Source organism: Pseudochaenichthys georgianus, unplaced genomic scaffold, assembly GCF_902827115.2.
Source record: "Pseudochaenichthys georgianus unplaced genomic scaffold, fPseGeo1.2 scaffold_2092_arrow_ctg1, whole genome shotgun sequence".
Lineage (NCBI taxonomy): Eukaryota > Metazoa > Chordata > Actinopteri > Perciformes > Channichthyidae > Pseudochaenichthys > Pseudochaenichthys georgianus.
The window spans coordinates 1-16245 of NW_027262778.1; the positions used below are offsets into that span (position 1 = coordinate 1).

The window sequence follows — 16245 nt, forward strand, 5'->3', positions numbered from 1 at the left end:
TCCTCAATTGTTCATATTTGGTTTATTAAAATAATGATATTGTGGTCATTGTTAAAAAATGTCTGCTATTATTATGAGTATTATTATTTGTATAATGCACTTTCTGCCTTCCTGTCATTAGGAGTTAGACATGTAATGGCTATATGTAATTGATTTGATTAGAACCTTCATTATCCTAAACTGGTGGGACATTTCGCCAATACCTTTTATATTGTCGACTCTTCACTTACTTGTCAGCATGGGTCGGCATTGATGTACAGAGCCGACAGAAGACCTTGTTTATACTGGCATCATATTGAGAGGTGCAGTGACGCGTCCTGAAACCAGGAAGTAGCTGCTGGTTCCCTCCACAGAAAGCAATGGCATTTCTCCATAGGGTTTTGGAAAATAGCTGGAAATAAGGTCTGTGGAAAACAAACCTGTTTGATAAATGCACGTTTTGTTCAGCCGGATAATCTCCACATGTCTACCCTACTTTTATAATTTTCTAATCATAAATCTAATCGATAGATTATAAAAGGGTTTTAGGACGCGGCACTGCAGCCAGCTCCCTGTCACTCCTTTAACTCCTCCGGTGACTTTCTTTTATTAGAAGATTGTTTTTTGCCCGGCGCTTGGCCGGCTACCGCTGGTATTAAAAACATTTTTGGCGAATGGTTAGGTGGCGCGATAGTCTGTAGTGAAGAAGGAGCGCCCTCCCGCTCACGGGAGCCTGCTCCCGCTGTGCTCCGCAGCAAACAGCTGTTTGGAGCACACGCGAGCAGCAAACAGCTGTTTGCTTTCACCCCCAACAACGACAACCGACTCACGAAACGCTATGTTGTAGCGTTGATAAACGAAACAATTTAACTAAATTGCTAGTCAAAATACCAATACCACAGGACATTTTTTTTTACTTTTGACAGGGGCACAAAGGCCACTTTGGCCGTGAATTGCATTTTTTTTAACAGGGCATCACGGCCAAAGTGCGGGACAACGACGGCCATGGCCGTCGTGGCCGTCGTGAAATTCCCACCCTGGTCACATGACTTCACGTCACCACCGCTAAGCTAAAGGTGGCTAATGTTGGGCTATAAAGGAACTACAGCACGGTCACATGACTTCACATCACCTCCACTAAGCTAAAGGTGGCTAATGTTGGGCTATAAAGGAACTACAGCACGGTCACATGACTTCACGTCACCACCGCTAAGCTAAAGGTGGCTAATGTTGGGCTATAAAGGAACTACAGCACGGTCACATGACTTCACGTCACCACCGCTAAGCTAAAGGTGGCTAATGTTGGGCTGTAAAGGAACTACAGCACGGTCTTTTACTGACAATTTTATGATGTAGAACAAAAATGTTAATACAATCTCTTCAGCTTTCATTAACCAGAGACCTATTTCTAATCAAAAACCTATTTAAAAAACCTTGCCGTCTTCCAAACATAAAGAAAGCAGAAATGCTAACATGCTGACTCCTTTTCTGGTTTTCTGACTCATTCTTTCTGCCCTTTATCTAACGACCTTGAACATTAGACGACTCCACTTTTGTAATTGCCTGAAGAAAATACCAAAATGAAAGCTAATATTGTTGTGTACCGTAGCAGCACGCTCCTTCCTGATATACCTTACAGGCTTTGCTCCATTACCTCGCTAATAGATGAAGCTGCTTCTTTTATTTCCTGTTTTTGTCGATTAGAGTCTCTGACCGTTTCTGTATGACACATTCATGGAAAATATAATAAAATCATGACCTGGGTTTTTAAGAGAACTGAATGGCAGACATTTATTAAAAAGACAGCTGACAATAACCCAGCAGCATTAATGTGTTTTTCTCCAGCGTCTTTTACCTCCACCATTAAAAGACCATTCAGCAGGACGATGTCTTTCATTTTGATTCTTTTACTCTGGCTGGGGTCTTTTCATTAAAGCTTAGAATCTTATTTGTTTAAACCTTACAACAGGTTTTTGTCCCTTAACATAGTGATGTGTTTTCATGACTTTTCAATGATTACAAACTCTGCTCGTGTTTTATCTTGTAGAATCAGCGGAGTAATGTCGGCTGTAAATCATTCGAGCTGCAGTGTTCCTGCTTTCTTTCAGCAGATAAAATCAAAGCTACCTGAACGAAAGTGACCTTTTACAACATTTATCATCCTAATTAGCTTAATGTGACAAAAACAAAGAGAACAACAAATCAATTAGGGACAGAAAGTTTAGGGAAATTAGATTTTAAACAATAACTGATGGTTTGTTTTCCTGCCTTGCATTGGGTCCAAACTGAAATACATTTTCATATTGTAAAATGTTCCTTTTTCTTTTTATTAATAACAGAGGTGTACTGCTAATGTGAACTCCTGCACCGTTATGCTTTCTTTATCAAGCTCCATCGACCTGAGCAGCTGGAGGCCAGACACCAATGACCAGAACCGGATTGTTCCTTCACTTTAGTAAAAATCACACGGATTCATGAATGTTCCTTTTCCATTGATTGTAAATGCATTCAAGCAGCTCTGTTATTAAACCGTGGCCTCCCTACGATCAGAAAGTTGTTTCTTATTATTATTTTCCACAAAGTGTTTCCATGAAAATGACACTTAAATGATACCACACAATCACCAATTTGTTCACCCTGTGTGTGTGTGTTAAATCCGTACAGAAACATCCTTGCTTTCTACATATGTTCGACTTTCTCCTACTTTACTATTTGTTTCTGCTTTCCAATAATGTCCACACCTTTCCTAAATGTCCTCACTTTCTACGATCATCCTTACTTTCTAGAAATCTCCCCACTTTTAAGAAGTCCTGGTAATGTGTTCAGCACAGGTGGTCCCCATGACAACATAAGTACAGGATCTTACACACATACACACATGTTGCTTTTTGACCATTGACTAAAATGCAAAAAAACAATAGTGTCATTAGTCTCAGATGAAAACTGTGTGTGTGTGTGTGTGTGTGTGTGTGTGTGTGTGTGTGTGTGTGTGTGTGTGTGTGTGTGTGTGTGTGTGTGTGTGTGTGTGTGTGTGTGTGTGTGTGTGTGTGTGTGTGTGTGTGTGTGTGTGTGTGTGTGTGTGTGTGTGTGTGTGTGTGTGTGTGTGTGTGTGTGTGTGTGTGTGTGTGTGTGTGTGTGTTTGTTTGTCTCACCAACAGAGATGGTCCACACAGCGAGGATCTTGATCTTAGCCTTGGTGTGGGAGTTGAACCTGCTGTGGTGGATGGGGTTCCTGATCCCGATGTACCTGTCCAGAGAGATGGCGCACAGGTGCATGATGGAGGCCGTGGAGAACAGGACGTCCAGGTAGATCCACACGGGGCAGAGGTCAGAGGGCAGCGGCCAGCCGTAGTCTATGAGGGGAGAAAGAATATGTTAAATATAGCTGAGACTTTTATCCAAAGCTTTCTATGTAATCAACATGTTGATCACAATTTATGTAAACAAGTATTTCCACGGCACACTTTATAATTATTCGGTTTGAAATCATTCATATGAGTGATTACAAATTATTCCTTTGATACACTATTGATCTTTTTCTTTTCTACTGTACGATTCTCAGGCTGGGGTGAAGCAAATTGGTCAGAACCGCTGTCAACGAGACAAGAAGATGGCTGGAGGGGAAGACATTTGAAATCCTCCTTTCGTCCACAGAGGGGAAATGTGCATCGTCACAGCAACGAGGGACGGTATAGATAGAGAAACTAATAAATAAAAAGGCATGCACCGTATCGTAGAAATGTATCGTAAGTCTCCTTTAATTATATGTCCTTTCTTGGGTTGATTTTCTAACAGCTTAAATTCACGCCATAGCTACTAAATGCTCTCAGGCAGAAGGTGTCGTCTCGAGGGCAGCGGCCAGCCGTAGTCTGAGAGAATAGATTTGATTTAGCTGCGACTTTTATCCAAAGTTTTCTATGTAATCAACGAGACAAGACGATGGCCGGAGAGGAATAAATCAGAGAACTTTTATTCGTCCACAGAGAGGAAATGTGCATCGTCACAGCAAAGGGGGGCGGTATAAAAACATGCACACATGAATACAGATGAACTGGTGTCCACTTTCCTTTATGTACAGTAAAGCTTGATGTAAGAGAAAAGCGATTTTTTTTTTTTTTGGAGACAATTTGAGTTTCGATGATGTTTTTGCTCATGACAATATCTCAACATATGATTTTATCCCAATGTGATGGCATGATTAATTATTATTTTGAGTTACCGTCCAACCCTTAGTGACCTTCCACCGTTATAAAAGCAAACGCACAACAACAAGCCTCTCGTCTCTGATGACGCAGAGACAGAAACATGTGTTTGCTCATTTTAATGTGACTCTAATAAAATGCTTCAGTGGAACTTTAGTGAAAAGATAATTACACACACCGATAATGAGTCATACAGGAATCACAGCAGCTGCAGGCCACACACACACACACACACACACACACACACACACACACACACACACACACACACACACACACACTCTTTTTAGAATTCATAATTGATGTGTTTTCTTTTAAGATACATATTTGTGTGCATGTTCCTTTATGAAAGACTTGAGCAAATATTAAAAGAGGTCCTATTATTCTTTTTGGGGGTGCTCCCTCTCCTGCAGTGTGTTATGTAGGTTTTAGTGCATGTAAACGGTCTGCAAAGGCTAACATGAAGATATGTGAAAATGTTAATTGGTTAGATAATCAATCAATCAATCAATGTTTATTTATAGCCCAATATCACACATGTTACATTTGTCTCAGTGGTCTTCACAGTGTGTACAGAATATCAGTATGGCAATACGACACCCTCTGTCCTTAGACCCTCTGTCCTTAGACCCTGTGTCCTTAGACCCTCTGTCCTTAGACCCTCTGTCCTCAGACCCTCTGTCCTCAGACCCTCTGTCCATAGACCCTCTGTCCTCAGACCCTCTGTCCTCAGACCCTCTGTCCTTAGACCCTCTGTCCTCAGACCCTCTGTCCTTAGACCCTGTGTCCTTAGACCCTCTGTCCTTAGACCCTCTGTCCTCAGACCCTCTGTCCATAGACCCTCTGTCCACACACATCTTCATATTCAGTGTTTCCCAGAAGACTTCATGGGGCTCGGGGTGAAGGCATTAGCTGAAGGTTCAAACAAAGCTTTGTTGAAAAGCAAAGAAAAGTGAAGATAATTCATTCAAAGAGAAGTGGAAACGGAGACAATGAGTTCCCCCGAGAGGGAAGGGAAGGTCGAGGAAACAAGAGAGAGATGAAGAAATGTCTGAAGATGAAGCTGAGGCCAAGAACACAGTCACACACACACACAGTCACACACACAGTCACACACACACACAGTCACACACACACACACACACACACACACACACACACACAGTCACACACAAACACACACACACACACAGTCACACACAAACACACACAGTCACACACACACACACACACAGTCACACACACACACACACACACACACACACACACACACACACACACACACACACACACACACACACACACACAGTCACACACACAGTCACACACACACAGTCACACATACACAGACACACACACAGTCACACACGCAGTCACACACACACAGTCACACACGCACAGTCACACACACAGACACACACACACCCCGATAACATCAAAGCATTCCTCGTGAAACTGGAGATAGATACAATGTAAGCAAAAATGGCCTTTTCTTATTTTTCAAAGTAAAAGAAGATTAAGCTTAATTTATTTCAAATACGGGTCGAGGTACCTCATAGATTTTCAAAGTAAGAATGCATCGATCTGACATCCTACTTCATACATTTTCTAAATAAGGGTGCTTCAATTTTCAAAATAAAATTGCACATGATATCATCCTTCATAAATGTGACAGATGTTATCGACTTTCACTCTTATTTTGAAAGTCTATGATGTCCGTATATAAACGGTTTGAGTCTTTGACTAAAAATATGTTGTTTTTTGGTGAATTTGTATTTATTTTTTATTCAATCTCAGAGACTAGGGAGCAACATCAAGCCTGTGGTTTATATGAACTCTTAATACGTTGATATGCAGACGGATCAATGTGAACAAACACAATGTGACGTTTTTCCTCAAATATCATGCGACAGAAGTGTGATCTAAAAACATCAATGGTTTAACAGAAAGATATTTTCCAAAGGTTTCTCCCTATAGATTTCAAGACTTGGATCTAGATAGATAGATAGATAGATAGATAGATAGATAGATAGATAGATGGATAGATGGATGGATGGATAGATAGATAGATAGATAGATAGATGGATAGATGGATAGATAGATAGATAGATGGATGGATGGATAGATAGATAGATAGATAGATAGATAGATAGATAGATAGATAGATGGATAGATGGATGGATGGATGGATAGATAGATAGATAGATAGATAGATAGATAGATAGATGGATAGATGGATGGATGGATGGATAGATAGATAGATAGATAGATGGATGGATAGATGGATAGATAGATAGATAGATGGTATGGCTGGCTCGATCGATGCTAGCTCGATCGATTGGATCGCTGGCTGGACTAGCTAGATAGCTCGCTAGATGGATGGCTGGCTGCTAGCTCGCTAGCGCTGATCGTCTCTCGTCGATCGCTAGCTGGCTAGCTGGCTGGATTGGCTGGCTGGATGGCTAGCTAGATGATGCTAGATCGTATCTCGCTCGATGCTAGATAGATAGATAGATGTGGACTGATGGCTTCGGGCTTTGTATATTGCACATGTGTTTTATTTTGAAAAGTGTTCCCTTTCCCCGGTTGCGGTCGGATAATCCACAAATCAGCTCCTAAATTCTATCCCTATCGTCTATCCCTTGACCTCTGAGTGAAAGGTCACGGGGTTAAGGGATAGTGGATAGGAGAATTCAAAAGGACTTAGGAGAAGAGACTGCGGTACTTTAGAGAATCGACTGCACTTTCACTATCCGACGTGTTTATGATGTGCCAGCGGACGTCATTGTGTGCGTCTGCTGCTGTGGGTAACCATGGAAACCACAGTTTTCTATACAGCGGACTACAAACATGGATGTTCAATAAGAACGAGGGACTCCTGTGAACTCATCTAGAGACTCTGCACCGTGCTCTGATGCTGCTGCTTTGCTTTATGAACGTGGACAACAGAGAAACATATTCTTCAGGACCAAAGTTGGAATTGAAATAAAAAAGGAAAGTGAAACTTATGCTCGTCACCCTCTCCCTCCGGTCCACGTTAATACAAATGATCCTAATACGTATGATTGTATGAACTAAAGATCTTAAAATCAATACAGATGTATTTATTATAAACGTTAGTCCTTACCATCTATCACTGTGTATATCACCATTCAAACATCTTTTAGAAGTTGAACAAACCCCACACAGCTCAGTGAAATGTTGACTTTATTTGATCATTTCAGTAAAAACTAACGTTCATATTTCTCTCTTTGATTATAATACTGATGAACGTTCAAATCAAAGCACTTTGGAAACTTACCACATAGGTTTTAAAATGCTTAATAAGCACCGTAACTTTCATGATATCATTTCTCGGTCATAATCGGTTGTTTCCGTGAACGGCAAATGCTGCGGCTGCAAGGCATTGTGGGGCAGCATTTACTCCTCTCCTTTCGGTGAGGGAGGTCCAGTGGTTCCTAAGCTAAAGGAGGTTATAAAGGAAGTTTGAAACCTCCTTTCCTTTCATTTAGAGAATTGGAACGGCACTTATCATGGCTGCCACTGAGGGACTTCCGGGTCATTTCACTCCGTGAGGAAGGTTCCTAAGCTAAATGGACTATTCGACTGCAACCCCCATGTCTGTTGCTGTTGATTGTGTGCACCTGGTGCCCTGTGTTGTCTCCTCCCCCCTCACCTGGTGCCCTGTGTTGTCTCCCCCCCCTCACCTGTGTCTTGTTGGGTGAATTAGTGGGTATTTAGGCTCTGTGTTTCCTGGTTTGTTGGGTGGTGTGTGAGATCCTTGTGGCTGCTGACTGTGCGCACGTGAACAGCAGATTGAGGCTGTGTCATGTGCCGTGAGTAATAAATGCCCACACCGGGTTGTATTTGGGACGTGTTGCCTCTGCCTCCTTGCTCGGTCGGGCCGCTCAACGGTCAGCTTCACAGATAGATAGATTTCGACAGGCCGTGGTATATGGTCATTATATCACAGCTAAGGGGCGTGGTTCGGCCCGACGCGAAGCTGCTTTGTTTCAAGACCCGCATCAGAAAGCTTTTGAATGCTGGTACTTTTCCAGTTGGTCTGCCTGCTCTTCACGATGCTCTGCATGTCGTCGTGTAGGTGCTTTCTGGAGATGGGCACTGCTCCACAGTGAGGCCTCCCCGGAGGTCCAAGTTAACCTGACATGTTTCCATCCTCAGCTTTGTTAGTTTCGTAACGGACGTAATGCAACAGCTGTAGCGGTTGTAGCTTTTCCCAGACGCGGAGGGATACTGACTTGTTGTGAAAAGTAACTACAATTCTACCCGCGATATACGCTCATTATATCACGGCTAAGAACCAATCAGATTGCTTGATTTGACTTGTCCGTTTTATAAAGCGAGACGGACATCGAGAGAGATCCCAATTTGGGAAATTATTTTGTCGCAGAAGTGTGTTCAGACAATAAAATATATAATAATAATATAATATAAACAGTACCAAGAAACCAATATCAATATTCTGGATGATTAATTAAAAAAGTCAAAAATACTACGGGATCTACTAAGAGGTTTCTTTCTCCTCTAAGCCTTTAGTTCGTGAGGCAGATGTTACAAATGTGTCCCTCTAATTTGTGTTGATCATGTTTGTGTGGTTCTTGTGTGAAACACGCTGAGATGTGTTTATTTTCAAGTTGCTCTCGGAGCTGAAACACAAGCAGCTAATTACCGCTAACGTCTCATTAAAGTGTTTCTGTGTTGGTTTCCTGACGGCAGAACAAAGGAGGAGAGTGAAGAGGCAGCAACATTACTAACAATTATTAAAGTGCCTCTTCTTCTTCTTCTTCTTCTTCTTCTTCTTCTTCTTCTTCTTCTTCTTCTTCTTCTTCTTCTTCTTGAGTCTCCGTCAAGTTAAAATGAAATGATGATGGCCGACACAACGAGAGGAAACGATGCCGATGATTAGAAACTGAAATGTGTGAGAGCGAAGAGAGGAAACTGGAAGTGCGAAAATCCAAAAATATTTCCCCTGACTTTGGGAGAAAGCGCGTGAGCAGCCGGTGATTGAACGGCTAGATTCGGGGCTTTAGTTGGAGGACTATTCTGGTGTTTTCTCATTTTGTCGACAAAATCCAACACCCACTGATGACGTACATTTATTATTTATAGTCTTAAAAATGTCCTAACAAAGTTGTGCATTCATCCGACTAACCGGAGTGAATATGGGATTTGTTGGGGACTATTTTTAGTTAATCCACAATTAGTCACCCGTGAGCATTTGGAGCGGAAGGGAGGTGTGTGGGTTGAGTCAACATTATATATATGTTGACCCTTTTTTACACGTGTCTTATTGCTAACACATCCTCATCAATCTGTCCCAAAAACATGTGTGGCAAATTCCTACTAACGATGAGAAATATTTAACGTTTCATATTTTCAAAGAATTCCAATGTCTTGTTTTTATCAAACAAGTTTGGGACTGTTTTAATATACGGATTTATCCACATGTGAGGATCTGTAGCCGCAGGACAGGGCGTGGATTTCAGTTCAAATTCTCTTCTTCATGTCTCTTCTACATCAACATGTGTCCCCTCTTCTTCATGTCTCTTCTACATCAACATGTGTCCCCTCTTCTTCATGTCTCTTCTACATCAACACGTGTCCCCTCTTCTTCATGTCTCTTCTACATCAACATGTGTCCCCTCTTCTTCATGTCTCTTCTACATCAACATGTGTCCCCTCTTCTTCATGTCTCTTCTACATCAACATGTGTCCCCTCTTCTTCATGTCTCTTCTACATCAACATGTGTCCCCTCTTCTTCATGTCTCTTCTACATCAACATGTGTCCCCTCTTCTCCACGTCTCTTCTACATCAACATGTGTCCCCCTCTTCTCCATGTCTCTTCTTCATCAACATGTGTCCCCTCTTCTTCACGTCTCTTCTACATCAACATGTGTCCCCTCTTCTTCACGTCTCTTCTACATCAGCATGTGTCCCCTCTTCTCCATGTCTCTTCTACATCAACGTGTGTCCCCTCTTCTCCATGTCTCTTCTACATCAACATGTGTCCCCTCTTCTCCATGTCTCTTCTTCATCAACATGTGTCCCCTCTTCTTCACGTCTCTTCTACATCAACATGTGTCCCCTCTTCTTCACGTCTCTTCTACATCACCATGTGTCCCCTCTTCTCCATGTCTCTTCTACATCAACATGTGTCCCCTCTTCTTCATGTCTCTTCTACATCAGCATGTGTCCCCTCTTCTTCATGTCTCTTCTACATCAACATGTGTCCCCTCTTCTTCATGTCTCTTCTACATCAACATGTGTCCCCTCTTCTTCATGTCTCTTCTACATCAACATGTGTCCCCTCTTCTCCATGTCTCTTCTACATCAACATGTGTCCCCTCTTCTCCATGTCTCTTCTACATCAACATGTGTCCCCTCTTCTCCATGTCTCTTCTACATCAACATGTGTCCCCTCTTCTCCATGTCTCTTCTACATCAACATGTGTCCCCTCTTCTCCATGTCTCTTCTACATCAACATGTGTCCCCTCTTCTTCATGTCTCTTCTACATCAACATGTGTCCCCTCTTCTTCATGTCTCTTCTACATCAACACGTGTCCCCTCTTCTCCATGTCTCTTCTACATCAACACGTGTCCCCTCTTCTTCATGTCTCTTCTACATCAACACGTGTCCCCTCTTCTCCATGTCTCTTCTACATCAACACGTGTCCCCTCTTCTCCATGTCTCTTCTACATCAACATGTGTCCCCTCTTCTTCACGTCTCTTCTACATCAACATGTGTCCCCTCTTCTCCATGTCTCTTCTACATCAACATGTGTCCCCTCTTCTTCACGTCTCTTCTACATCAACATGTGTCCCCTCTTCTCCATGTCTCTTCTACATCAACATGTGTCCCCTCTTCTTCATGTCTCTTCTACATCAACATGTGTCCCCTCTTCTTCATGTCTCTTCTACATCAACATGTGTCCCCTCTTCTTCATGTCTCTTCTACATCAACATGTGTCCCCTCTTCTCCATGTCTCTTCTACATCAACATGTGTCCCCTCTTCTTCATGTCTCTTCTACATCAACATGTGTCCCCTCTTCTTCATGTCTCTTCTACATCAACACGTGTCCCCTCTTCTTCATGTCTCTTCTTCATCAACATGTGTCCCCTCTTCTTCATGTCTCTTCTACATCAACACGTGTCCCCTCTTCTTCATGTCTCTTCTTCATCAACACGTGTCCCCTCTTCTTCATGTCTCTTCTACATCAACATGTGTCCCCTCTTCTCCATGTCTCCTCTACATCAACATGTGTCCCCTCTTCTTCATCTCTCTTCTACATCAACATGTGTCCCCTCTTCTTCATGTATCTTCTACATCAACATGTGTCCCCTCTTCTTCATGTCTCTTCTACATCAACATGTGTCCCCTCTTCTCCATGTCTCTTCTACATCAACATGTGTCCCCTCTTCTTCATGTCTCTTCTACATCAACATGTCCCCTCTTCTCCACGTCTCTTCTACATCAACATGTGTCCCCTCTTCTTCATCTCTCTTCTACATCAACATGTGTCCCCTCTTCTTCATGTATCTTCTACATCAACATGTGTCCCCTCTTCTTCATGTCTCTTCTACATCAACATGTCCCCTCTTCTCCATGTCTCTTCTACATCAACATGTGTCCCCTCTTCTTCATGTCTCTTCTACATCAACATGTCCCCTCTGTGGAAAGAGACTCTGAACGTTTCAGGAACAAAGATTCTCTCTCTTTTTGATCCATTTCTATAAAAACCTGTCTGAAAATGAGCTGATCAGATTTTGGTTACTTGATGATGTCATCACGATGTGTTGGCTTGGGTAACCATTAGCCAATCAGCAACAAGGTACAAATTGGAGATTTCTGTCTGTGACCCGTAATGAAATATGTAAAAACTGAAATACATAGTTTAATTTCTTTTAAACATTTTCCAAAAACAACTGTTATTTATAAATGTATTTTTGTCGCCAGAATACACAAAGATAAGTCTGAACACTTTGACTTCCTGTCGTTGGGTGGTTTCTACTCACTGTAAATAATCAGACTGTATCATATAAATGGACGTAGAGTCCGTCACCCATAGGTTTCTGCAGAGTTGCTGAGAAGCCCTTGGTAGGCGGAGTCTAACTCCTGCCTGATCCAAATAAGGGCAAAGAGGCGGAGCCGAGGCGGCATAAGACAAGTCCGATATTTGAAAGCTAGAAGCAGCAGTCACCGCAGAGACCTGTCCATCAATTGGACTATATTAAATTGGACTTTGATTCATTCACAGTGCGGTGTCATGAGACAATAACAGGCTACAGAGAAATGAGATGTCCTTCAACATGGCGCGCTGAAATTCATTTCCGGGTCACTACCGGAGGACCGAGGAGTCGAGAAGTCGAGGAGGGGGATTTGATGAAATGAGAAAGGGCCTAGTACTCCACTCACTAACTCACACACAACACAGCGGGGTTAAGTCACACACTCTCCAGCCCTCCCCCCTCTGCTCCCCCAACCACGGGCCCGCACACCGACCAGCATGACTGTGCAGCTGCCGACACAGGGCCGCGACAATATCATCAGTCAAGTCTTCGACCAGGGAAATGCTACACTCACTATGTAGATCTTTAAAAACAGAAATAGATAGTTTCAAGTTTGAAGAAAACTTAATGAAGAACAAAAGAGATGTGTTGAGAAAACTCTCCGCTTTCAAAAGCCTTTTGCATCAGCTGCGAAATGCACCGTCACAAAGCTAAAGACAGGTCTGTATTCTGAGAGACTCAAATACACCAAACGCCTTCAGCAGGTAGTGGAGGATTTTCAGTGCCGTTTTCCGTCCATATCACTATTTCCTGAACTCACGCTCGCCTCCACGGGGGAAAATGTGAGAATTTTATTTCTGTGTTTCCTCCGTGTTCAGGGACTTCCATTATCTCAGTTTTTTTTTTTAAACCCTCGACACAGAAAATGACGGGCAGGCATCAGATACACGGGGGGGGGGGGGGTAGATGTGGGTTAGATATTCTTCATGGAACATAAACTCTCACGTCTAGACACATTCAGTGTCCTGAGAGACACCAAGGATTACTCAGATTCACCTTCATCATTTCAGTACGGTAGTTTCTCTGCAATAATTACCGTTTTTTTGTTGTTTTTTTTAACCAAAGGTTGTTGACATTTTCCATCCATCCTCTCCCGCTTCTCCGTGGTCGGGTCTCGGGGTAGCAGCTCCAGCCCCAAACGTTCCTTTCCCCTCACCAACCAGCTCTGACTGGGGGGTCCCAAGGCGCCCCCAGGCCAGCGAAGAGATATAATCCCTCCACCTGGTCCTAGGTCTACCCCTTGGTCTCTTCCCAGCTGGACGTGCCTGGAACACCTCCCTAGGGAGACACCCAGGTGGCATCCTAACTAGGTGCCCGAACCACCTCAACTGGCTCCTTTCGACGCGAAGGAGGAGCGGCTCAACTCCGAGTCCCTCTCTGATGACCGAACTTCTCACCTCATCCCTAAGGGAGACGCCAGCCACCCTGCGGAGAAAACCCATCTCGCCCGCTTGTATCCACGATCTCGTTCTTTCGGTCATGATTGACATTTTCCACCGAACATAACGATAAGATTCCCGATGTGTGCAAAGTGTCGTATACGTTGTATTTATACCTTTATTGTTGTATTTTAGTTTGTTTGCATTCTGTTTCCGATGAACGATAAATGCATACGCCGCATTTCTCATTTAGAAATAGAAAGCAAAATGTATGCATACACAAATCAAACAATGGTTTGTAGTGGTTATATGTACAAAGAGAGACATAAAGAAAAACCCAAACAACAACAACAACAACAACAGTGACTAAAGTAAGTAACTCTGTGTCTCTGTAGGGGACTCTGTGTCTCTGTAGGGGACTCTGTGTCTCTCAGGGGACTATGTGTCTCTCAGGGGACTATGTGTCTCTCAGGGGACTCTGTGTCTCTCAGGGGACTCTGTGTCTCTGTAGGGGACTCTGTGTCTCTCAGGGGACTATGTGTCTCTCAGGGGACTCTGTGTCTCTGTAGGGGACTCTGTGTCTCTGTAGGGGACTCTGTGTCTCTCAGGGGACTATGTGTCTCTCAGGGGACTCTGTGTCTCTGTAGGGGACTCTGTGTCTCTCAGGGGACTATGTGTCTCTGTAGGGGACTCTGTGTCTCTCAGGGGACTATGTGTCTCTGTAGGGGACTCTGTGTCTCTCAGGGGACTATGTGTCTCTCAGGGGACTCTGTGTCTCTCAGGGAACTCTGTGTCTCTGTAGGGGACTCTGTGTCTCTCAGGGGACTATGTGTCTCTGTAGGGAACTCTGTGTCTCTGTAGGGGACTCTGTGTCTCTCAGGGAACTCTGTGTCTCTCAGGGGACTCTGTGTCTCTCAGGGGACTCTGTAGGGGACTCTGTGTCTCTCAGGGAACTCTGTGTCTCTCAGGGAACTCTGTGTCTCTGTAGGGGACTCTGTGTCTCTCAGGGGACTATGTGTCCCTGTAGGGAACTCTGTGTCTCTGTAGGGGACTCTGTGTCTCTCAGGGAACTCTGTGTCTCTCAGGGGACTCTGTGTCTCTCAGGGGACTCTGTAGGGGACTCTGTGTCTCTCAGGGAACTCTGTGTCTCTCAGGGGACTCTGTGTCTCTCAGGGGACTCTTGGAGTCTCGTTTGGAAAGGGCTAAATGACTGAATCACTCTCTCACACACTAATACACACTCACACACACTAATACACACTCACACACACTCTCACACACTAATACACACTCACACACACTCACACACACTAATAAACACTGACACACACTTATACACACTCACACACTAATACACACTCTCACACACTAATACACACACACTCACACACACTAATAAACACTGACACACACTTATACACACTCACACACTAATACACACTCACACACACTAATACACACTCTCACACACTAATACACACTCACACACACTCACACACTAATACACACTCACACACACTAATAAACACTGACACACACTTATACACACTCACACACTAATACACACTCACACACGTATACACTCTCACACACTAATACACACTCTCACACACTAATACACACACTCGGCTCTGTAAGGGAACTCGCCTTGTCTTGTAGTCTCGTTTGGAAAAGGGCTACATGTTTTAAGAGAAATAAACAAGTGTGTGTGTGTGTGTGTGTGTGTGTGTGTGTGTGTGTGTGTGTGTGTGTGTGTGTGTGTGTGTGTGTGTGTGTGTGTGTGTGTGTGTGTGTGTGTGTGTGTGTGTGTGTGTGTGTGTGCGTGTGTGTGTGTTGTCATTGTGCATCATCACAGTTTCTCTCATGGTAACACCCCCCCCCCCCCATGAGTCACAGGGTGTCATGTGACTCTCTGACTCACCTGCATTATTAGAGCTCTGATGTCTGAGGCGTTTGAACCGGGAGGAGCAACATGTGACCGGAGCAGAGAGTAATGTGATCAGACAGAGAGGCAGTGGGGGTCAGAAAACCACTTCACACACACCACGAACCTGCAGGACCATGCTCTGACCCCCCTCTGTATACTGTGACACACACACACACACACACACACACACACACACACACACACACACACACACACACACACACACACACACACTCACACTGTAATAAACACTGACACACACTAATCACATACACACTTATACAAACTGACATACTCTCACACACACTAATAAACACTGACACACACAGGGGTAGGGAAACTAAATAACTGACTTAAAGGGGACCTATCATGCAATGCACTTTGTGATGTCTCTTCTCCATCACCATGTGTCCCCGGTGTGTCGGGGAACTCACGCAGCGTCAGACAATAAAACCCTCTCTCTTTTCTCCTCCGTACCCAAATCTTTAAAAACGGGGAACAACGGAGCTGATCCAGATTTGCGTCCGATATGACGTAACATCTGAAATGTGGACCCACGGGCCAATCAGAAAGTTGCTATCGGAAACAATGCTCGACTGTTTGGGACGTAATATGGTCGGTGTTTACATTAGCATGGCTAACACTCAGAGCTAACCTGCACTGG

General features: G+C 43.6%; 1 protein-coding gene across 1 annotated transcript; it reads right to left on the reverse strand.

The window, feature by feature from the left end:
* Positions 1 to 3131: 3131 nt before the first annotated feature.
* On the reverse strand, positions 3132 to 15624 carry LOC117441881 (5-hydroxytryptamine receptor 2B-like; the record flags this gene model as incomplete). Its single annotated transcript, XM_034077899.1, has 2 exons — positions 3132 to 3332; positions 15576 to 15624. Coding segments are annotated over 2 exons (250 nt in total), but the record flags the coding sequence as incomplete, so codon positions are not given.
* Between the last annotated feature and the right edge of the window lie 621 nt (positions 15625 to 16245).